General features: G+C 46.0%; 1 protein-coding gene across 1 annotated transcript in view; it reads left to right on the forward strand.

Moving 5' to 3' along the window:
* The first annotated feature begins 5235 nt into the window (after positions 1 to 5235).
* Abcc12 (ATP binding cassette subfamily C member 12) overlaps positions 5236 to 22528 on the forward strand; it is a 64337-nt gene continuing 47044 nt past the window's right edge. Inside the window, exons 1-9 of the mRNA XM_028755507.1 lie at positions 5236 to 5301; positions 9139 to 9307; positions 10803 to 10958; positions 13888 to 14035; positions 14314 to 14550; positions 16247 to 16420; positions 16852 to 16999; positions 19405 to 19553; positions 21958 to 22065. Of these exons, the coding sequence (XP_028611340.1) occupies positions 9189 to 9307; positions 10803 to 10958; positions 13888 to 14035; positions 14314 to 14550; positions 16247 to 16420; positions 16852 to 16999; positions 19405 to 19553; positions 21958 to 22065 (1239 nt within the window). The 5' untranslated portion in view covers positions 5236 to 5301; positions 9139 to 9188. The remainder of the gene's footprint in view (positions 5302 to 9138; positions 9308 to 10802; positions 10959 to 13887; positions 14036 to 14313; positions 14551 to 16246; positions 16421 to 16851; positions 17000 to 19404; positions 19554 to 21957; positions 22066 to 22528) is intronic.

Consider the following 22528-nt stretch of genomic DNA (forward strand, 5'->3'; position numbering starts at 1 on the left):
GCACACGGAGTGAGGCACTCCAGGCACCTGTAAAGAGAACCTGCCTGCATCCAGCATGCTCTTCTTGAAGTACCCATTTTACTACCCAGTTGTCCGGTGGCCACATTTCCATCTCCCTTCAGGGCACGGAAGAAAACACCAGTTTATTGCTGGCAAAGAAATGCAACCAAATTTCTGCAGGAAATGTAGAAGCCAGAAGCAGCCAGCAGAGGGAGGAATTGTCAGGGATAAGCAAAGCAGAGATCTGACAGGTCTTAAGTAGAGTGGATCCCTGTGGTCTCTGGGGAATATGCTCCAAGACCCCCCAAAGGAAGCCCAAGACAACACCTGGTCCTGAGCTCTCTAGTATCTGATGCTTTCCCCTCTACCTTCACATGGAAATATTAAATGCAGGATTAAATACAGGAGTTAGGCACAGTAAGAGAACAAACACAATAAATAATAATAAGATGGAACAATTCATACACTGTAATAAAACTGCCAGCATCATAGTGCTTGCATTTTGGGTCATAATTAAGCAAAATAAAGATCTCTTGAATGTAAGCACTGTGACTCTTTTGACAATTGATCTGACAATTGAACCAGTTACTAAGTGGCTGACAGCAGTGATGTCTACAGTCAAGGTGGTACAAGCTTTTGTCACACTCCTCAGTCCTTCTGAACCCATTCAAGACCATGCTGGCATCCATCTACAACTTTGTGATTGGTTGCCTGCTCTGGGCAAGGTACAAAAGCCACCAAAGAATCAGCTAAATCCTTTGCCTCCAGGTATGTAGTGCTCACTGTAGAGCCCTGTGCACAAGAGTGAGCTGTTAGTTATAGTCTCGGGGTGAGTATTTGTTGAGTGCAAGGAGAGGGGGAGGGGGGAAGAACTCGATTTGTCCCTTGCATCCTGGTAAATGAATGAATGAACAAATGAACGAATGAGATTTTCTGTTTTGTTGGTTGGTTTCTTACTCCCTCTCAGCCCATACAGTTGTCTTTTCAGCAGGAACATGGGGTCAGAAATGTACAGGGCCTAGAGCGACAGTCAGGAGATGCAGGCATTGACGTCAGCTGGGCTGACCTGTGCTGGAGCCACTGTGGGAAACTTCTACTCTTCAGTTTCATCACGCAGTGTGATGGGGTTGGAGGATGATTCACTTCCTCATAGGCAGCTGTATGCTGTGACAGACAGGAGGCAAGGCTAGGCCAGCATGCCCCGTGAGCTCTAACACTCACTGCAGGAGCCTGGTGTTCTACAGACCAGTCCTGGGATGGGGCAGTGCCCTTTAATGTGGGCCCAAGGGAATGTTGGCTCCCTCAGAGTTCCCTCTTCAGGTGTGGTGGGAGTGGCAGTTGAATGGGGCAGTTGGAGAGGAAGGCTCCCAGCAGGTGGGACAAGGGAAAGGAAACTTGAGGTCCATCGAGGAGCAAGCTAGGTAAGAAGGGCCAAGGGCCATGACTTCTGGTCACTCTTCTTCTCTATTTCACCCTAAGAACTTGCTCTTTCCCTGTGCAGGTAAAGCTCATCTCTGTTGCAACTAGTGGCCCCTGTTAGGTCATGAGGGTCCTTTGCCACCCATCAGGCTGCGCGGCACATGTGTGACCTTGTCTGCCCCTGTAGGAAGGAGCCCTGGCTTGGCCCCATGTTTTTACGGAGATGAAAGAGGCTGGGAAAATTCTAGTTTTGGAGCCTTGTGGAATGTAAAAGAAAAAAATAGAAACGAGACAGGATTTGAACATCTGTGATGTACAGAAGCCTCCACTGAGTAAGTTAGATCTTTCAGTCACGTGTGCACAATGTCTTAGCTTAGGTTTCATTGCTGTGAAGAAACACCATGACCACGGCAACTTCTATAAAGGAAAGCATTTCATTGGGGTTGGCTTACTGTTTCAGAGGTTTGGTTCATTATTGTCATGGCTGTCATGGCAGGGAGCGTGGCAGTGCGCAGGCAGACATGGGGCTAGAGAAGAAGCTGAGAGTTCTACATCTAGATTCATAGGCAGCAGAAGGAGACTGTGTGTCACACTGGGCATAGTCTGAGCATAGATCTCAAAACCCACCTCCACAATGACACTTCCTCCAACAAGGCCACACCCACTCCTTATGAGCCAAGCATTTAAACACATGAATCTATGGGTGCTAAACCTACTCAAACCACCACACACAGGCACATATGCATGTTCACAGAACATTGTTCATGATTTAATCAAGAGATTAATTTTTTTTTTTGAAGAAAGATCTTGAATTCCCATGGCATTACTGTGTGGTTCTCATAGGTTTAAAATGGGAACTCTTTGTTCGGTTCATCTGTGTTAGTGGGAGACCTTCTTTGGAGATTCCACCAGGAGCTTCCATTTTCAGCCCTTTATGGATGAGAAGACTTGAACACACTTCCTGCAGCCTCTGTGCTGTTTATATGTGGCCCGGCCTTTCCTTGGCTCTCCTCCCATCAGTCCGCAACTCTGATGCCAGCTCCTCATCACTCAAGATTAACGATGTGGGTTGACTGACCATAGCGTTCTGGGGACAGCCAATATGGCTGAGTAGGAGAAATGAGGGGCCAGACCTGAGGAAAGCCACTTAAAGAGTCTCCTCTGAACTGTATGTAGGTAGCTCAGGTCTTGAAGGGAATTGGGAGGGAGGATATGAGGCATCAGATACTTTACATTAATAATGGATTTATTGCTTTGGGGTGTAGTTCAGTAGCATGCATAAAGCCTTGGATTCAATACCTAGACCAGAAAATAAAATGGGAGAGAGAGATAGGGAGGGAGAGAGGAAGAAAGAGAGGGAAGGGGAGAGGGGAGAGGGAGGGAGGTAGGAAGAGGGGGTGGTGAGAGAATTTATGGGGAGAGATGAGGACCATAGCCTTTTATCTGGAAGGGTTTTCAGGTGAAAGCTACAAAGCAGCTGCAAAGGACTGATGGAGTACCAAGGAAGGGGAGCCATTGTAGACGTTAAGCAACACCAGAATTCTAATCTGAAATGTGCCCTTGTAAGATGTCCAAGAGAGGCAAACTGGAGTGTGAGAGAGCGCAGGAGAAGGCGTAGAAGATGTTTCCGGTAAAGCTGCCCTCTAGACGTCTATTCCCCTCCCACTTTGAACAGAGTCAAGGACAGAGACAAACAAATCCAGTATGAGGAGAGCAACAGTGCTCGTGTGACGGTAAAGGTTAAGCAGCTCAGAGCCTCAGAGCCTGAGGCCGGGAGGGGAGCTGCAGGCTGTGGGCTGTGGAGCACGGGTGCCTGCTTCTTTCGGTGTCTGATTATAGTCATGGAAGTCTTTTTTTTTTTTTTAAGTGCTACTCTTAATACATGTTTTTTACAAACTGAAAAAAAATTGTACTATGCAGACCATCTAAAATGGACTTCTAAATTGTATATGCTTGTGTTCTTTGCTCTAAGGTAAAGCACTCTCTGATAAAGCACCCTGCCCAGCATACCGAAGTCAGGTTTGGAACCCCCACCTGAACGCAGCAAGGGGCCCCAGAGACCGGTTCACTTCAGGGTTCCTGACCTAGCGAGCTGCCTATCCCCCAGTTCTCTCAGCTGCTCTTGAGTCTCTGGGACTGCTGGCGAGCAGATCCTTCACTCTAGGCAGCTTCTTGCTCCTGGCAAAGGATGGCACGCCAGACGGGAGAGCGACGTTAGCCAAAGCACACTTCCTGATTTGAAGACTCTCACTCCCCCCACCCCTTTCCGGGCTGCCAATTTTAGTAAAAATACCGTTCCAGCTGCAGAGCTTCCAGGCTGTCTTAGGGAATCGTAACTCGGCAGTCCCTATGGGGTGTTCAAGGAATCGACCTCACAGCACCAGTTTCCTACTGATGGCCTTCTATGTTGTGCATCGTGAGATGTTTGTCCTCTTAGATTAGCTGCTGATGGCATCCTTCGCCAGTTAAAAGGTGAACAAGAAACCAGAAGTCCTGCGTAAGGCAGGATGACTCTGGTCAAGATGGAAGAGGTGGAAAAGCCTGGATAAGAGAGGAATAGAGGTTGGGCTTAAATTGAAAACAAAACAAAAGAAAACAAGACAAAGCAAAGCACAGTGACTGCCTTCAAACAGCAGAGGCATGTATGGTCTGCCCAATCCCTAAGACCCCAACTGGGGTTCACTGGGAAACGGCAATTGGTTTCACAGAAGGAAAACAACACGTTCCCTCTAGGATAACTTCTTAACGCGTTTAACTCCTCATTTTAAAATGATTTCAAATTCACAGAAAGGCGACAGGAATAATGATAAGAAATTTCAGCTGTACTCAGACAAAACAACAAGCTGCCAGGATGACTTTAATATTCTCTGCATGCATTATTTATTAGTGCTGTCTGTGACCTCTGGACCCCGTGCCTGTGCCCTCCCTGTGCCTGTGCTCCGTACCAAAACTGCAGGTGTGCGTCCTCGTGCTTGGCTTTTACAATCCTTATTGACACATTTGAAAGTCTCACATAATTTGCAGCATTCTCTCTGAATACTAATTTTTCAAGAATATGGATTCTTACATAACCAGAATCATCAAAACGATAAGCATCTCCAATCATTCAGCAATCAAAATGGAGGCATTTGACTTTAACCTAATGTTGCTGCATAGAGCCCAGTCAAACGTCTTCAGCTGTCCCATTTATATCCCTTTTGTTGTTGTTGTTCTTGTCCAGCATGTCACACAGGGCTGTGCTGTTTCAAGCTGTCCTGTCTTTGGTTTCCTCTAAGCAGAAGCATTTCCTTACTTCCTTTGTCTTCCCATGATGCCAAGGTTCCCAAGAGCTCGGGCTAATTTTGCAAAGAGCTCCTGTGGGTGCCTGGGCTTCCCTTTGGATCAGGTTATGCATTTCCTATATAAACACAACGTGAAAGCTGTCTTGAGTGGTTGGCTGAAGAATGTCACCTCGGCCAGGAGGGGATTCTCAAGTAAGAGGCTCTGTGATGTGCCTGTCTCTTTTGCGTTCTCTCAGTTCCTAGATTCTGTAATTCTCTATCTCGAAATGATTGGTGCTTGTTTTCAAAACTCTTGATTTTTTTGTCTTCTTTACCTGATAAGCTCTCCTTCTAATCAGGAAATAGTGAGGGGGGAGTGGACATGGAAAGGCCCGAAAGCCAGAGAGAGGCTACAGAGGTGGCTGGTCGGGGAACCCAATATGGCTATCACTCTTGTATCACTCTTGCTGTGGCAGTAACAAGAATGTGGCTGGAGAACGAAGACCTGGGACCTTCTTCACTCTATGGTCATGGCTGGATCGGATTTGGTTGAGGTGACCAGAGTGTGAGGCTGCAGTGAATGCAGAAAATTTAGAAGAGGGCTACAGAGATGGAGCTTCGGGTGAGAAGGCTGTGAGAGACGTCTGATAAGCACAAGGGAAAACTTCTTGTGGCCCTTTGCTCAAGGGGCCTGACACTGTCAATGTCTGTCTAGAAAGCAGGAGAATGCCTCAGGCATGGTTAAGCTTGCTAACTTGCTTGCTCAGACTCTCATATTTCTCTCTCTCTCTCTCTCTCTCTTTCTCTCTCTTTCTCTCTCTCTGTCTCTCATTTTTATCATGTGTGTTAGTCAATAGGTTGATATGAGGGCCTACTTCATTTGTCTTTAGTTTTAAGTGGCAATACACTGTGTTCGCCGTATAGTTTTTAAGCTATCATCCATGCACATTGAAAATGGCAAACAGCTGCTACAGACACTCTTGGAGAGGCCATCAAAGCATCAAAGTGTTTTTTTTTTTTCCATGCGATTTCATCCTCTGTGTGTTGTTCGATTGTATGTGTTTTGCATTGCATTTCAAGATTGACACCAAGAAGTATGAGAGAAAGAAGGCTAACAGAGTCAGGAGAGAGTGCCAAATTTAGGCTACTCTATGTACAACTGCATAAGCAGAGAGATGGTGTCATCTGCCATATGGATGCCTGATTTCTGGCCATGTTGATAAGATAATCTTGAACTTAACCAGATACTGCCAAACTGATTTATAACTTATTGACACAATTTACATTCTAACCAGCAGGACTTAAGAGTGGCTGTGTTCCTTACCTATGCAAAGGCCTACAACCTTTAGGCATTATGTATGATATTGTTTATTTGAAGAACCAGAAATAGCTATTATTATTGTTTGAAACATTTCTGCAACTTAGGGGTCAGGCATGTTTTCCTGTGTTTTTGAAAGATTTTGTTGTTGTTTTGAGACAGACTCTTACTATGTGGCACAGACTGACTCAAACTCAGTCCTGACTTGTCCTCTCAGTGTGGGGACTGCAACTGTGTGCCACGACACCTGGCTCCTGGGTTCAGTGAGCTCCTCTGTCAGTTGCCTAGCTACATCTTTTGTTTATCTTCCTAATTGACTATTTACCCATTATTGGCCTTTGAAATCTTTGATGAATGGTACATACTAAAGTTTTATAGTTAAAGGGCTGAATTTACGTTAGCCCATTGCTTCTGTTTTTCTTAACTTTTAACAAATGATGCCTTCTGATCGACAAGTTTGTGATTTCAGTGTAGTGGCCGTAGGCAAGGCGTTAGTTTTAAGAAACACTTCCCTTTCTGAAAGTCACTAATGCATTTCTATTTATGTCTTATTGGAGTTTTTCTTTTCTCTGCTTTGCTTAGGTATTTGTATTCAGTGGCACTTTGCATTGACTCTAGAGCATGCCAGGCAGGAGCTCTAACTGTGTCTCCTTTGTTGGTGGTGTTGTTACTTTTATTTTGAATAGGGTTTTGGTAAATTAGAAAGAACTTGATCAGCCGGGCGGTGGTGGCGCACGCCTTTAATCCCAGTACTTGGGAGGCAGAGACAGGTGGATTTCTGAGTTCGAGGCCAACCTGGTCTACAGAGTGAGTTCCAGGACAGCCAGGGCTACACAGAGAAAGCCTGTCTCGAAAAAAAAAAAAAAAAAAAAGAAAGAAAGAACTTGATCTATGATCCTTCTACCCCAGTTTTCTAAATAGCCGAGATTTCAGGCACTCACTACCTTCATATTTAAAGCATGTTTCTCGTAGCCAGCATATTTTGTTTCCTGTCTGACAATCTCTGTTTTTAAAAACTGAAATGATTTGTGTATAGCCAACATAATTTGTGATATGGTTTGGTTTAAATCTATTGACTTGCTTTTTATCTTCTATTTTTTCTTACATTTTGTTTGTTTGTTTTGTTTATTAATGTCTCCATTCCTCATTGCCTGCTTTTTAGGTATTCGTGTGATAGTCTATTTATTTAATGTTTAGTATTTCCCTCCCTCCCTTCACCTCTTCCCCCTCCCTCACTCTCTCCCTCCATTTTAAATTTCTCACAGTTTTCACTATCAATCTCAACTGACACACATGCACCACATAGGTAATAAGTATAGGGAGGAGCTAGGTGTTAAAGCACGGCCAATAATGAGACAGACACGAAGCCCACAGTCTGTTTAACTAAAAGGAAAAGTCCTCAGCAAAGGAGAGTTGTGATTTGAACCTGAGTCTGCGCAGGAATTGGTCAAGGGAAGCAGGGACCAGATTGCTTCAGGTGTGTGTGTGTGTGTGTGTGTGTGTGTGTGTGTGTACAAAGGCATGGCAGCAGTAAGGAGAGGTTGGCACTTTGCTCAGGAGACATTAGTACATTTAGCATGGCTGGAATGTGAGACTGGACATGTGGAGGAGTCAGGGCCCATATTAGTAATTTTGGAAATTTCTGTCTCCTGATTGAATTAGGATTCTGGAGCTGTGTCTGTGGTATTCTGGTCATTAATATTCATTAACTGAATGAAGAGATTTTGAGCAGATCTACTGCACATAAAGCATGTGCCTCTCCCATCTGACTTCATGGTTCAGCTTTTACTTGAAAAGATATTTCCTGTTTCAATAGAGGAGGCTTTCTGTTTTCAGATTTTCTTTCTTTCTTTCTTTCTTTCTTTCTTTCTTTCTTTCTTTCTTTCTTTTTTGAGAGAGAGAGAGAGAGAGAGAGAAAGAGAGAGCAAGAGAGCGAGAGAGCGAGAGAGCGAGAGAGCGAGAGAGCGAGAGAGCGAGAGAGCGAGAGAGAGAGAGAGAGAGAGAGAGAGAGAGAGAGAGCGCACATATTGTTCCCGAGGCATGCCTCTTGTAATATCGGACAAATAAGAAAAATTTCCAAGGTTATTGTAAGCTTGGAAAACGCAAGCTTCAGTTTCTCCAAGTCTGGATTGCCACAGATGGGACTGCATAGCTCACAGAGTAAGGAGGGTCATTTGGCCTTTTGCTGGGCTCAGTTTTCTCTTCATGATAGTGAGGGATTTGTAAAAGAGTCCATCAGAGGGACACTTCCAGCTTGGGCTATCCTGTGGTTTATTAGTCATTTACCAGATACCTTTGATGAGAATTGCTTTTTAACCATGAGAACTTCCAGAGAGAAATCACTAAATTTGAACCCTGTGTTTAAGTAACAATATGGATACCACCTCTGTTTAAGATGGGCAGAAGCCAGTTCAACATAGCTTAGCAATAAAGGGGCATTTCTTTCTTGTGTCGGAGGAGAGGAATGTCATGGGAACTCAGCGCTAGTACAAAGCTAGGGCTCAGAAAAGGACTGGAGCATAGGATTTGAAAAGCCTGCTGCAGCACTCTCCACAAATGGGGCAGTTGATCTGTAGGCAGACACAGACTATGTTCTCCCAGTCTGGGTTACAGGTTTTTACTGGGGGCATTGGCCACAGAATCAACTGGAACATGAACTTGTCCCAACGTGGCTGGTCCTGTGGGTGCTCTTGTGGAGGTTTTTTGTGCACCCCTGGGTATCCAGGTGGAGGGGACATGGGTGGATAAGCTCTTGGAAGGAGCTAGACAAATGAAGGTGTACATGTGTAACAGAATTCACCCACACCCAGAAAGTGAACCCATTTTTCCTGAGGCTGTCTTGCTGGGCTGAGAACCAGCCTTGCCCATGGGTTGACCCTCAAAGAAATCTCCCAGGAGGATTTATGGCTCCCAGACAACAGGAGAGGAATGAGATGTGGTTACTCAACTCCGGTGGGGGTGTAAGGTGTCTCAAAGGGTTTTGGTGGTATCTGGCCACAGTCCTTCTTAGATACTGATACTAATTGGTAAAACCATGTCTGAGGACTCAAAGCAAGCAAAGGGGCCTGGCAGAAACAATGGCTTTTGACTGTACCCCCAATGTCTTCATCTCTCAAGGGGCATCTTTATCTTTGACTGCAGAGTGAAAGTGTCCCAAAGCCAAGAGTCTAGGGCTCCAGAACACCATCAAGATGGTGGGGGAAGGCCCGTACCTCATCTCAGACCTGGATCGCAGAGGCCATCGGAGATCTTTTGCTGAGAGATATGATCCCAGCCTGAAAACCATGATCCCAGTTCGACCCCGTGCAAGGTGAGCCAGGAGGAGAACTGAGGTGCTCAGGGCAGGGCTCCCATGGATGGTCCCCAGCCTCTGCTTGCTACGTGCTATCCCTTATGTCTGTCCTTTTAGCCATCTGTCCATTTGTTTATGGATCACTAACTTCAGTCTTCTTCCTGCGGTTGGTGAGATACCACCTCATGCTCAGACTGCTCACAGCACTTATAAACGATTTATTTATTTATTTATTTATTTATTTATTTATTTATTTATGAGCTGGAAGAGTCTTGCTTTATAGGCCAGAGTGGCCTGGAACTCAAGATCTTGCTTCCTCAGCCACCCAACTGCTAAGATTTCAGGTGTGTGTTACCATGTCCAGCTTCTTTATTCTTCACAAGCACTCTGAAAGTTCTGGTAGAATCTTTAGCTGATGGTGAGGCAACTATTTTTAACAAACTGCCTCACCAGTTATCAGCTGAAAGAGAGCAATGACTTTCCCCCCTAGCTTACAATTTCACAGGTACCTAGTAAAATAAAGCAATCTGGGCCGAGACGGTTTGGGTAGCTCATATGATCTTGACCAATTTGCATGGACATCTGCTGTGTAAGGTGCGTGTGCTTCTGAGGGTTCTGTGATTTTCAAGCACATATGCTCAACAGTTCAGTATATTTATTATTTTATATATCGTTAGCCACAACACCAGAAAATACTGCCTTTGCTGAGTAACAAAAGGCCAAGCGGCATCTCTTGAGCTTATAGTATGCCTCAAATTTTATTTATTTTCAACAGTTTCTCTGTCCCTCTGTTTCTGTCCCTCTTTCTCTAACACACACACATAAACACTCTCTCACACACACACTCACACACACACACACACACACACACACACACTTATACATGCTCACACACTCCAGTTTGACCATATTGACTCCACATATTTTTCAATTTTCATGGTGTAAGTACCATATCCTTGTTATCAACATGACCGCTGGATTTGAAGAAGGAGAGATCTACAGTAGCTCCCCACTCCTGGGTATTTCCACCACAAAGATGGTAAATGAATGTGAGGAACTCCCTCAGAGGACAGGGACAGTAATATAGGCGCACATTTCAACAGTGAGTTTGTTAAAAATTGGGACCCATGTAGGATGGCATGCAAATCCATGCAACATTTTGTGTTTTTTGAAATATAGTCCAATAGAAGTATTAAGGATTATAACCAAAAATAGTAAAATAATTAGAAAGTGCTAAGTTTTGAGTATGATTACCTTTGATTTAGGATAATATAGTTAATTAAATGTATGTTACTCAATTTTGAATATTGGCTGTGTTTAACAGCTGACCTCTGTATTTCCTGAACATTCACCATCTGCTCTCCGGAGCTGGGGTAAGCTTGACTAAGAACTACCCAAAGGGCTAATGAATGCAAGCCCCAGGTACCATATGTAGTTGTGATTACAAATTAGAGCCAGAGTATGAGGGCAGGGAGCCCAACATCCAGGACCCTGAGCGTATAACTTGCTCTAGGTTGGCGTCCAATCCTGTGGATGATGCTGGGCTGCTGTCCTTTGCCACGTTTTCCTGGCTCACACCTGTGATGATTCAAAGTTACAAGCACACGCTGACTGTGGACACCCTGCCCCCACTATCTCCTTATGACTCATCTGACGTCAACGCCAAGAGGTACCAGGGTCACCAGGGAGTGGTATTGTGAGCGAAGGGTCCCGTGAGTCTCTTCACCTGCTTCTGCCTGTGGAAACTGACACCCATGGGAGCTACTGACCCTTCTTTCTCAGTGGCTGTTCACTGAGATGCAGCTTGACCTGAGGGCATTTCTTGGCCCCATCTCTGGGGCATGTGCTAACATAGAAGACTATAATGTTAGGCAGGGGAAGGGGCTGTAGGAGTGCCACTGTTGGTAGGTAGTTGGGGACTTGCTTTTCTCTGTGCTGTTTGGGACCCACCTGGGTTGCTACATGCAGCTCTAGGTAATCATTTCTGTTTCGTTTTTTTTTTTTTCAAATCTCGCCATTGTATGTCCATATTGCAAACTTCCCATATTTGCCAATTTTAACTCGTGAAAGTATACAATCACTTCCATCTAATTGAGGTAGCTTAGTGATGTTTAAGCAGTAAAACTATGCCCCACCATGCTTCTACTCCTCTACCAGAGGCCGCCACCATTAACATGTTGGTGAGCCTGCCTGATCTTTCCTAATCCCTGCAACCGTTGTGTCATTGTGTGAAGAAAGATGCCTCCTTTTCTTTCTTTCCTTTTTTTTCTTTTTTTGTGAGACAGGCTCTTGCTGTGTAGTACTGGTTGGCTTAGGACTCACTACATACACTAGGCTGGCCTAGGAACTCAGATTAATCTGCCTCTGCCTTCTTAAGTCCAGGCTATGCTTTTTTTGTTGAAGTTAAAACACAGAACATGGGGCTGGAGAGATGGTTCAGTGGTTAAGAGCACTGACTGCTCTTCCAGAGGTCCTGAGTTCAATTCCCAGCACCCAAATGGTAGCTCACAACTGTCTAGAGCTGTATGGGATCTGATTCCCTCTTTCTGGTGTGTAGCTATACATGCAAACAGAATACCCATATACATGAAATAAATAAATAAATATTTTTTTAAAATTGAACACACTATGTGGCTGACACCTTGCTCTTTCTAGTTGAAAACGCGTAGACTTATTCACATCTGCACAAAGACATCAACCTCATTCATTCATTGCTTCTAATGTGCACGAGTGTGTCACCTGCATGTGTGTGTACATCATGCATAAGCTTGCTGCTGGAGGAGGTCAGAAGAGGGTGTCACGTCCCCTGGAAGTGGAGCCCCAAACAGTTGTGAGCTGCCACATGGTTGCTGAGAATCAGACCTGAGTCCTCTGCAAGAGCAACAAGTGCTCTTCACTGCAAACATCTCAACAGCCCCAGGCTTCGTTCCTTCTAATAGTTGCACTGGAATGGCTTCTGAGGACCTCGAATGTCTTGACCAAGCGAAGGTCCTCAAAGCTGCCATCTTTCTTTTTCCTGGAGGTTGCCCTAATTTTGACCACATGGTTCAAAGTATGACATTTGCTGGAATATATACTCAAGAGGCTGAGTGCAAGTTGTGGTCTCTCAGGTAATTCTGGGGGCAGACTTGCCGTAGCCCTTACCCCTGCTCTGAAGAAATCCCAACTATTGTTAATTTATCTACAGTCTTGAGAAGGTTTCCAGGGAGCTTTGAGAGGCTAGATCAGGATCTGTGGGGTGCTAGATTTTTCTTCTAGCTTTCTGGCTAGTGTTTTTCGTTAGGATTTTAAAAAAATTGTCTCCTTTCCAACATGGATTTGGATTATCTTCTCTCTCATGCTGCCCTTTGTTCTCATCTGATTCACTCAGGCCAGGAGATTAAGTACCAAATAAATGCTGGCTGTTCAACGGCATGCCCAGCTCAGCCCCAGGCCTCTCTTCTGGGATCTGAACTCCACAGACTCAGCATCAGAAGCACTTGGATGCCTCACAAGTTTCAGTATCTAGAGTTCAGGATGTATCATCTGGGTTTGTATGAACGTAGAATTTTCAGTTTTCTTTGCTTGTGTGTTGAATCCATAGCTGCACACAGTAGGCAAGGGCTTACACTGCATTCTGGACCCTCAGGCCAAACCTCATGACGCACTTTTCTTCTTTCCCAAGTCTCTGTTAACCCTGTTCTCACAGTTGCTAAGACTGGGAAACTGGACTCTACAGTTGGTCCTCATTCTCCTTCCCTCCCACATCCAACCCAACGAGTCCTGTTGTCACCCCCTGGTCACCTGTTCTTGGATCTCCTCTTAACTTGCCAGTGCTGTGCCTCTGGCCCGGTGCCTCTCACGTCCTATATGATCATTTGCTTTGCCTCACAGCCAATCGTGCTCACAGCCACCAAGTAATCTTTCAGATGTGCAAATCATGTATGTCATCACGTTGACCTAAAGATCCGCACTTGCTTTCCTTGCACTCAGACCGTGGCAGTGTCTAAGTGCCTTCCTGAGATCCTTGACATCCCGTGAGAGTCTGCTCAGCCTTACCTCCTGGCATCCTTTGCTTCATGTGCCATAGACCTGTCATGCTGGACTCCTTTCAAATCTTTGAGACAGACAGCCTTTTGTTGTTGTTGTTGATTCCTTGAGATAAAGTCTTGCTATATAGCCTCCAATGGCTTAAAACTTGAAATCCTCCTGCCTTAGCCTCCAAAGGGCTTAATATATAGGCACATCCTACCATACCTTGCTAAAAGGACAGGCAGTTTTTCCCTCCAAGGAGGATTTTTAACTGGCCTTTGCTCCTAATCTTCGTATAATTATGGGTATTGTAGCCAGAGGCTGAGGAGACAAGGGCTTGGGAGGTGCCTAGTGCAGATATTATCAACAGCTCTGGCTGGATAGCCTCTCCCCCTCCTGCCCCCCAACCCCTATTTACTTGCCCAGAGGAAGAAGACAGAGAAATGCTGCTTTCCCCAAAGGCATCAATTACTGGGTTGAGGGCTGTGCCATGCACCTTTGCAAGAGTTTGCCCACTGAAGCAGTTCCAGCTGATTGGTGATATGGGCTGTCTGTACCTTTTCCCCTCGCCTTTTCTTTCATTGCAGATTCCAAATCCTTTGGGATGAAGAAATAGAAAGGGTAGGGCCTGAGCGGGCCTCTCTGGGCCGAGTGGTCTGGAAATTCCAGAGGACCCGAGTTATGATGGATGTTGTAGCCAACATCCTGTGCATCGTCATGGCAGCCTTAGGGCCGGTGAGTAGGGCTGGCTCGTCCAAATAGTCTCCTAGGTCTCCAGCTGGGCAAACTATGTTATTAGTCACTTTTCTCTAAGAGTCAGTGGCTTTGGTTCATTGTCTTTATCTCTGTGTTCCTTGGGGGTGAATTTCCATAAAGCCGATTCTTATCAAGCGCAGCCACCACAGCTGAAATTAATGAGAAAGTCTGCCTATAAAGTCAGCTTGCTGTCACCGGGGCCTCCTGGGTGGAGCTCCACCCAGCAGCACTCCCTTCTCCCACTGCACTTTTTACAGACAGTTCTCATCCACCAAATCCTCCAGCACATTACCAGCATCTCCTCTGGACACATCGGGATCGGCATCTGCTTGTGTCTGGCCCTTTTTGCCACCGAGTTCACCAAAGTCCTGTTTTGGGCCCTTGCTTGGGCCATAAATTACCGCACAGCGATCCGACTGAAAGTGGCCCTCTCCACGCTAATTTTCGAAAACCTGCTGTCCTTCAAGACGTTAACTCACATCTCTGCAGGCGAGGTAAGCAGGTCCCGGAGGCGCTTACATTGGAAAAGTTGGCCCGGTTTCTGTGAGTGTGTGGCCTGTGCTTCCTGAACGGAGCGCCCACCTCTTTTTCGCTGTTCACATCCAGATGTGAACAAATCCCGTTGAGGGAGGTGATGGAAACTCAATACAACACGAGAGGAAGTCAGACGGAGGAAGGCTCACATCTGAGCTGCGGAAATTGAAAAGCTGACACAGGGCTAGAGGGTAGTATCATATCATTCGATCCCTTTGAGTACCGGTGAGGGCAATAAAAAGAAAAAGCACACTGTAGGAAAGAGCACACTGTAGGTATTGAGCACACTATTTAGTAAAACGGATAGGCAAGGAGAGTGTAGTGCGCGCCTATAATCACAGTACTCAGGGCACGGAGGGAGAAGCAATAGAAAAATTGAGGCTAGCCTAGGCTATGTAGTGAGAACTTGTTCCCTTCTGGAAAAAAAACCTCCAATTGTGTAAGATTCCAATAGAATACAACCATGTGTGTTGTACTTCAGAACTGATATTGTCTTAAGACTCTAATCTTTAGTAATAAAATCCTTGCCATGGCCTCCCAGGAATTTAGTGAAAAGACTTGCTTCTCTTTCCCAGTAGTCCCTTCAACTCTGTTCATCTTATGCCAATTATGAATAGACTCTGCATGGAAATAAACAAGAGCTGAGGACAGAGCTGAGTTAGCAGAGCGCTCGCCTAACACGTACAGAACCCCGGGTTCCGGCCCCAGCACCACCTGAACCAGGTGTGATGGTTCCTGCCTGCATACTCCAGAACTTAGGGTAGAGAGGCAGGAGGATGAAATTCAAGGTCGTCCTTGGCTACACTAGCAAATCTGAAGTCAGCCTGGGATACACAAGACTCTGTTTTCTTTTTTAAAAAATAGCAAAGAAGAAGAATTGATCTCATTTTAACTCCTAAAAAGGAGTTTGGAAGATGGCTTGGGGGAGGATGACTTTGAGAGCCTTCCCTCCCTTCAACATATCCTCCCTACCACACATCTTTCCTAATGATTCAGGACGATTGTAAGAGATCCAACCTCCCTAACCCTTTTCAGAAAGTCAGTAGAAAGAAGGAGAGAAAAACAAAAATAATGTGTCTCCCTAGGGTTGAGCTCTGCTCTCCCTAAACATTCTCCCCAGATCTCTTTCTTTCTTATTTTCAATCCCACAGTCACATGGTCACAGTCTTTGCACAAAAGGGAAAGAGAACTCCCCTCCTCCTCTTCCTCCTCCTCCTCCTCCTCCTCCTCCTCCTCCTCCTCCTCCACCTCCCTCCATTTCCTTCTTTGATTATCTGGAGACAGGGTCTCACTGTGGAGAACAGATGACTTGGAACTCAAGCTCTCCCTGTTGCAAGCTCCCAGGTGCTGGGATCACACGCCTGTATCACCATGCCCATCAGAACTGTAGTCTTTTAGTTGGGTATGTTGCTGCCTTCAGTAAGCAGAGCTGTGTTAATAAAGACATAAACAACATTTTAGCATGCTACCCCAAAAACCCCTGTAGGCCTTCGCACCCCTCATCTTTGAGATTTTCAATTCTAAGAAACTAGCCCTCCAAAGTCATGCCAGAGTGAGACCACACAGCTTATCACATAGATCCCTGGATGTGTCCCACCTCCTGCCAGAGAGCTGTGAGAAGGGTCCCAAGCCTGAACCTATGTGCTTTCTTTCTAGGTACTCAATATACTATCAAGTGATAGTTATTCCTTGTTTGAGGCTGCCTTGTTTTGTCCTTTGCCAGCCACCATCCCGATCCTAATGGTCGTTTGTGCGGTGTATGCCTTTTTTATTCTGGGGTCCACAGCTCTTGTTGGGATATGTGTGTATCTCGTATTCATCCCTATCCAGGTAAGTTGGGGATGTGCAATGCAAAACACTTGACATTTGCAATCGGCATACATGCCTTCACTGAACTGTGCAGAGGGGATGCACCTGAAGCCCATACCCCTCTCTACGAACGCAGGTGTTCTGTCTTCAGTTGGCCCAGTGGCATTCTCTAAGAACTCGAATTTGAGTGCCCTGGGGAAGGAGGGATGGTGATACAGTCTGCCAAAGTTCCTACTTTCTTATCCTGCTTCTTGGTACATCATTATGTCACCTGACAGATTCCCAGTGGTTTCCTCCAGGCCAAGTCAGTTACCATAACACAGAGGAAGTGACTGAGGATCTTAGCCAAGTCCCCTTAGAACTTTGGCGCTTGTGTTCCAATCCCTGGATTTTTAGGCCAAGTGCAATTCAGCAGTTCTCTCTGAATGCATTTGCTTGTACCTCGATTTCAGATGTTTATGGCCAAACTCAATTCAGCTTTCCGAAGATCAGCAATCTCAGTGACAGACAAGCGGGTTCAGACGATGAATGAGTTTCTGACCTGCATCAAGCTGATTAAAATGTATGCCTGGGAGAAATCTTTTATAAACACCATTCACGGTAAGATGAACAGCTGCTTTGCAAAGCACTTACATGGGTGGAGCGTACTCCTTTAAGAGGTTCTTGAAGTTGTGCGGGGGCCAGGCATTGCAGCAGGGGCGGGGTGTTGAGGAGGCCTCCGAAGGCACTTTGTAGGTCAAAGAATTTTTCCAAGGATTGTAGCGGTTTTGTAATAGGACCAGGCATCTGTTCTAATGAACCCAAGGGTGAGTGGCATATGGTTTCGCCTTTTCTGGGGCACAGGGAGCCTGGTGCTGGCTAGTTACCCTTACAAAAATAATCCACAAACATATTGGAGCACTAAAGGAGCTGTGTCAGGCTGTTTCCTGACTTAGAAGATGTTTACAGGCATATACACACACATATCCTCCCGTTCCTGACTTCTGGAAGTTGCCTGGACCAGTGTTTCAAACCTAGTCACACCAGTGTTCCCTTATTCCTTATCTCTGGTTATTTCTTTCTGATCACCAGACACAGTTTGAAATCATCTTACACAGTTTTTATTATCATTGTTGCTGTTTTTCTTTTGCAACTGTGTTTTGGGCTAGCCTGGAGCCAGCTGTGAAGCCCATGCTAGCCTCCAAGCCAAGATTCTTTTGCCTCCACCTCCCAAGTTGGTGGGATTGCAGGCATTTATTTCTGTTTTTTCCTTATCGCCTATTTTCCTAACTGGGAGAGGGATGGTATCCTGCTTGCTGGTACAGCACCTGTTATTTAGGAGACACCAAACTAAAAACCCAAATGACTGAACATATGATTGACCATTCTGCTAGGCAAATTGGGAGAGTACCATAGAGGGCCCAAGGGAAGCTTGGGAGTGAGAGCTTAAGGGGAAACCCTCCTGGTAGGATCAAAAGTGTGGATTCTTTAGGAGACAGGCACATGGAGAGTAAAGCCCTGGATCAAATACTTAAAAGGAAAACAATGTTCCCCACTGAGCAGGTCCTGTTGTGTTGAGAGGACATGGTACTGTCTTCTCCTTGTCACAGTAGTTAGAAGAATGTGGACTCTTCTAAGAGCACTGTGCTGCCATAGTGCCCGTGTGAAAGTGCTTTTGCACAGGAGGCTGGAACTAGGCGGGTTACTATAAACATCAGGGAGCAGACTTGTGAAGAGGAAGCATTCTCTTGAAGTTTTGTGTCTGTTCCTGGGACACCTGGCAGGGGCCAGGCTTTGAATGTCTCCATGCTTCCATATACGCCTGTGGTTCCAAGTTGCTTATAAACGGTCTTTTCAATTTAGGGAGCTAGCACATAACAGTTCAACCACAGAGCCTGGGCAGTTGAGACCCAGTCACAAGAGGCTCCCTGGGCCCACATGGGCCTTTCCATTCTGTTATGCTCTGCACTCTTGTTCTGGTCTCACGGTGCTCATTCATGTCATGTAGAAAGCATCCTTGTCTGACTAGCATCTGATTTGTGACTCAATCTATGAAGTATCAGGACTGGGAGGGACCTTGGAAACCATCAGCCAGGAGCACTGAGATCCTAGCACTGCTAAGTTCATTTCCTGGGCTTCCGATATGTTTCATTTCACCTTCATTTGGAGAAAAATCAGGCAGAAACAATTCATATATTTTCTTTCGTATTATTAACTATTCTATTGCTATGAACAAACACTATGACCAAGGAAACTCTTAGGAGAAATATTTAATTGGGAACTTGCTTTTTACAGTTTCAAAGGATTTTTGCCATGATCGGCATGGCAGGGAGTATGGTGGTAGGCAGGCAGGTATGGTGCTGGATCAGTAGCTGAGAGTTTACATCCTGGTCTGTAGACAGCAGGGAGGGGATGGACTAGACTGGGCCTGGCATGGGCTTTAGAAACCTCAAAGCCAACTTCAGTGACACACCCTCTCCAGTAAGGCCACCTCCACTCCAACAAAGCCACACCTCCTAATCCTTCTCAAACAGTTCTACTAACTAGGGACAAAGCATTCAAACATATGAACCTATAGAGGCCATTCTCATTCAAACCAGAACATTTTTCTTTCTCTTTGAGTAAGTGTGCATGTGTGGTATGCAGTATGTATGCATGCTTGTATATGAATGAGTGCTAGCATACGGAGGCCTGAGGGTGACATTTGGTGGCACCTTCATTGGTCACTCTTCACCAAGTCCATTGAGGCAGGGTCTTTCACTGAACCTGGGACTTGCTGATTCTGGCTAGTCCAGCTAACCAGCTTGGCCCAGAGATGTCCTGCTCTGCCTTTCGAGTGCCAGAATTATAGTCAATGACCCTTACTGCCCAGCTTTTATGTGGGTTCTGGGGCCCAAATTCTGGTCCTTGCAATTGTGTAGCAAACATTTTACCTTCTGAGCCTTTTCCCAGCCCGGGAGCATTTCTTAAGGCTCAGGTTTGGCCTGCAAAATAAGATTGCTCCCTGATTGTCTTCTCTTTCGCAGACATAAGAAAGAGAGAAAAAAAATTACTGGAAAAGGCTGGATATGTCCAAAGTGGGAACTCAGCCCTGGCCCCCATTGTGTCCACCATAGCCATTGTGTCAACCTTCACCTGCCACATTTTCCTGAAACGCAAGCTCACTGCCCCTGTGGTAAGAGTTACCTCTAACCAGGTGACGTTTGCACCCTATCCTGGGCGAGCCCCTGGTAAGAAGCCCCTTTCCATCTCTCTTGTGCCTGGCATGAGAACCCCCAGTTACAGAATACCAAATGATGCCAGGATATTTCATTGGATTAATTAATTAGACTTAGATTTAGCTGTTCAGTGGTAGAGGTTGAGCCCTGGTCCTTGCCCATTCTAGGTAAGCATTGTACCACTGAGTCATAAGCCAGACTCTGATCCAGTTAGCATATGAGTGTTTGGGCCAAGCTCAGGAGAATTTGCCCACTATTCTTACTCTGTCCATGTAGGGCAGAGGTGGCTGTTAAGAGTGGCGAATCGGTGGTGGGAGGGGCTACAGGTTTTGGGGGTGAGGTGTACAGGAGAGAGCAGTTGGCTGCTTGGCTGTTTTTCCTCCTGTGATGTGTGCTACAAACAGGGGGACTCTAGATTGTTCTCTGGTAGAGAGAAATCAAAGGGATCAAGCTGGGGTCAGAGTCAGGGTTCTTCCAAGCTTGAGAGCTGGGCCTATCCTGTTTAATTCTTGATTCTCCTACTCCCCAACTATGACCAGTCGCCAGCCTTTGGCCCTTCCTGGCTTTTGCTTTCATTGTCAATAAGTAGCCTGGTAGTAGTTTCTGTCAGTGTAGCTGGGAAGAGGGGGTGAGTGAGTCGTTTTGCATAAAGCCCTGGGAATTGTGTGTTGGGATGAAGGTGGGGATCTGGAAAGCCCTTGCATGCTCTACCTTACCTGCTTTCAGCCAGGTCATGTGGGTGTGGGCTGAAGCCTCTGAGGGGAGGTGGGATGAATGTAAAGCATGATGGCTTTTGACAAGGGAACAGAACATTCAAAGATAAAAGAACAATGAGCTAGAGGGGAAACGGCTCTTGGATTTAATTGAAGAAAACACAGCTAAGATAGTAAAATAAACCAAGCATCTGCAGGACAAGAAGCTGGAGGAGAGTCAGCAAAAGCAAGGGACGACTATGTGTGGAGGGCAGGTGGGGTAGGGCAAAGGAACAGGTATAGCTAAATTCTTAGAGGAAACAGAGCACCCCCAAGCAAGGATGTCAGGGTGGGGGTCATGAGGAGAAGCAGGAGCTTCTGCTTGGCCACCCTCTCCTAATCCCATCAATACTCACGTTATTTTTGTATGTGAGAGGGGCGATGTCATTTCAGGCTCTTCGGGCCCGTTTTACTCTCACTGTAAGGCTTTGGACTTGGTCACGAGCCCAAAGCCAGAATGAGTGGCTATGGTGTCCTGCCTGAGCAGAACTCTGCTCAGTTATTGTGACTGCTTTTGATGGTCCCCCTGCACGCATGCACGCATGTGCCGGGAGCCAAGACTTTGTTGCCCTCCTGCCTGTGAGAGAATATTAGCTAGATTAGTACGCACGCACATACGTTCTAGTTCTCTTACATCAAAGAAAGGAAAAACCAAGTGATGTTAATTTTTTCTGACAAGATAGTTTAGAAGAAAGCAAGATCCAAAACAAATCTCCCAATTCAGAATCCTCTTGGTTTCCTCTCTCTGCTAGGGTCATGGCATCCTGAGATTGGCTCCCAGGTCCACCAGGTAGCCTGTGTACTACACTGCCTGTCGAGATCTAGTTTCTTTTGTTTGTGTTGTTTGCGCCAAGGTGGTACTTTTGGATTTAGCGATGAGACAGAAGCATTTGTTGCTATCCTCTTAGCAATGTAGAATTAGCTCAAACCTGGAACATGTCCACAGGGCCTGCTCAGCAGCAGACAAAGTCACCTGGGGTTTCCTGGAGGAAGCTGTGCTATTAATTTCTTAAGTGGGGTAGAAAGGGGTTGCTGGATGAAGTCAGGTGTGGGAGAAGATGGTGTTTGAGAGATGAAGTCACACCCCCAGGGTACTAGCCGAAAGAAGAAAGTTTGTCTTCACTGAGGTGCTCCAGTATCCAGGGATACTAGATAAAGCTCAGTGGGGAAGCCCCTACAGTCAGAGACTCTGGAGAAAGATGCTGTGGCCCCAGAGGGTCAGATGCCTCCGACTGGCCTAGATGAAAGCGAGTTAGTCAGATCTGGACAGGGCTTTGTATGAGCACTCTTGGTTTGAGTAAGGACACAGTATGGATAGATATGGATGAAGCTGTTCATTTGGGAGATAGTCTCCGGTATATGTTTCCCAGCGTTTTTGTGAAAATTCCCAAAACGAAATAGATTAAAAAGCCACTGCTCCCAGTTTGCCGACCCATGGTTTCTGAGCCATGAAATGAAAAAGCATTCCTCTGTGAATTCCAACTGTTTCTCATGTTAGTAAGTATAACATACTCACTACTCCCCGCCCCTGCGACCCCCTTGGATAGAGCAGCTTGGAGCTAAAGCAACTTGCAGTCCTAAACTCTGGATCCTCTGTTTCCCCCTTCAGGCATTTAGTGTGATTGCCATGTTTAATGTAATGAAGTTTTCAATTGCAATCTTGCCTTTCTCGGTCAAAGCAGTGGCCGAAGCCAGTGTCTCTCTAAGGAGAATGAAGGTATAAGTAATGCTGGGTGAGTAGGGACGAGATCTCACTTTTGGGGTGGGCGGGTGATGCTTGGAAATGGGGATGGTGTACAGATCTTCTGGGGGCGGGGTCCTGTCTGTGGCCTCGTGGGCATAAAGATGGGTGGAAGAGTTAGTGTGCAGAGGAGAGAATGAACGGTCAAGGTTTTGCAGGAGATGTTCTGGAGGGGAAACTTGACAGTCTTTTTGACAGAGGGTGTGGTTCTAACCCCCACAACCCATCCAAGGTGTGATTCACATTTTCTCCTGCAGTGCAACTGGCTCTGTGCTAACTCAGCCTCTGGAATGCCCTGTGATGAGTGCAGGGGCATGCATCACCTCAGGGTTGTCATTTAGCCATGCTGCCCACCAAGGACAATCGGAGGCGTGTAAGAAATGAAGAGGAGAGGAGAGGAGAGGAGAGGAGAGGAGAGGAGAGGAGAGGAGAGGAGCCT

Source organism: Grammomys surdaster, unplaced genomic scaffold (assembly GCF_004785775.1).
Source record: "Grammomys surdaster isolate TR1022 unplaced genomic scaffold, NIH_TR_1.0 126063, whole genome shotgun sequence".
In the NCBI taxonomy this organism is placed as follows: Eukaryota; Metazoa; Chordata; class Mammalia; order Rodentia; family Muridae; genus Grammomys; species Grammomys surdaster.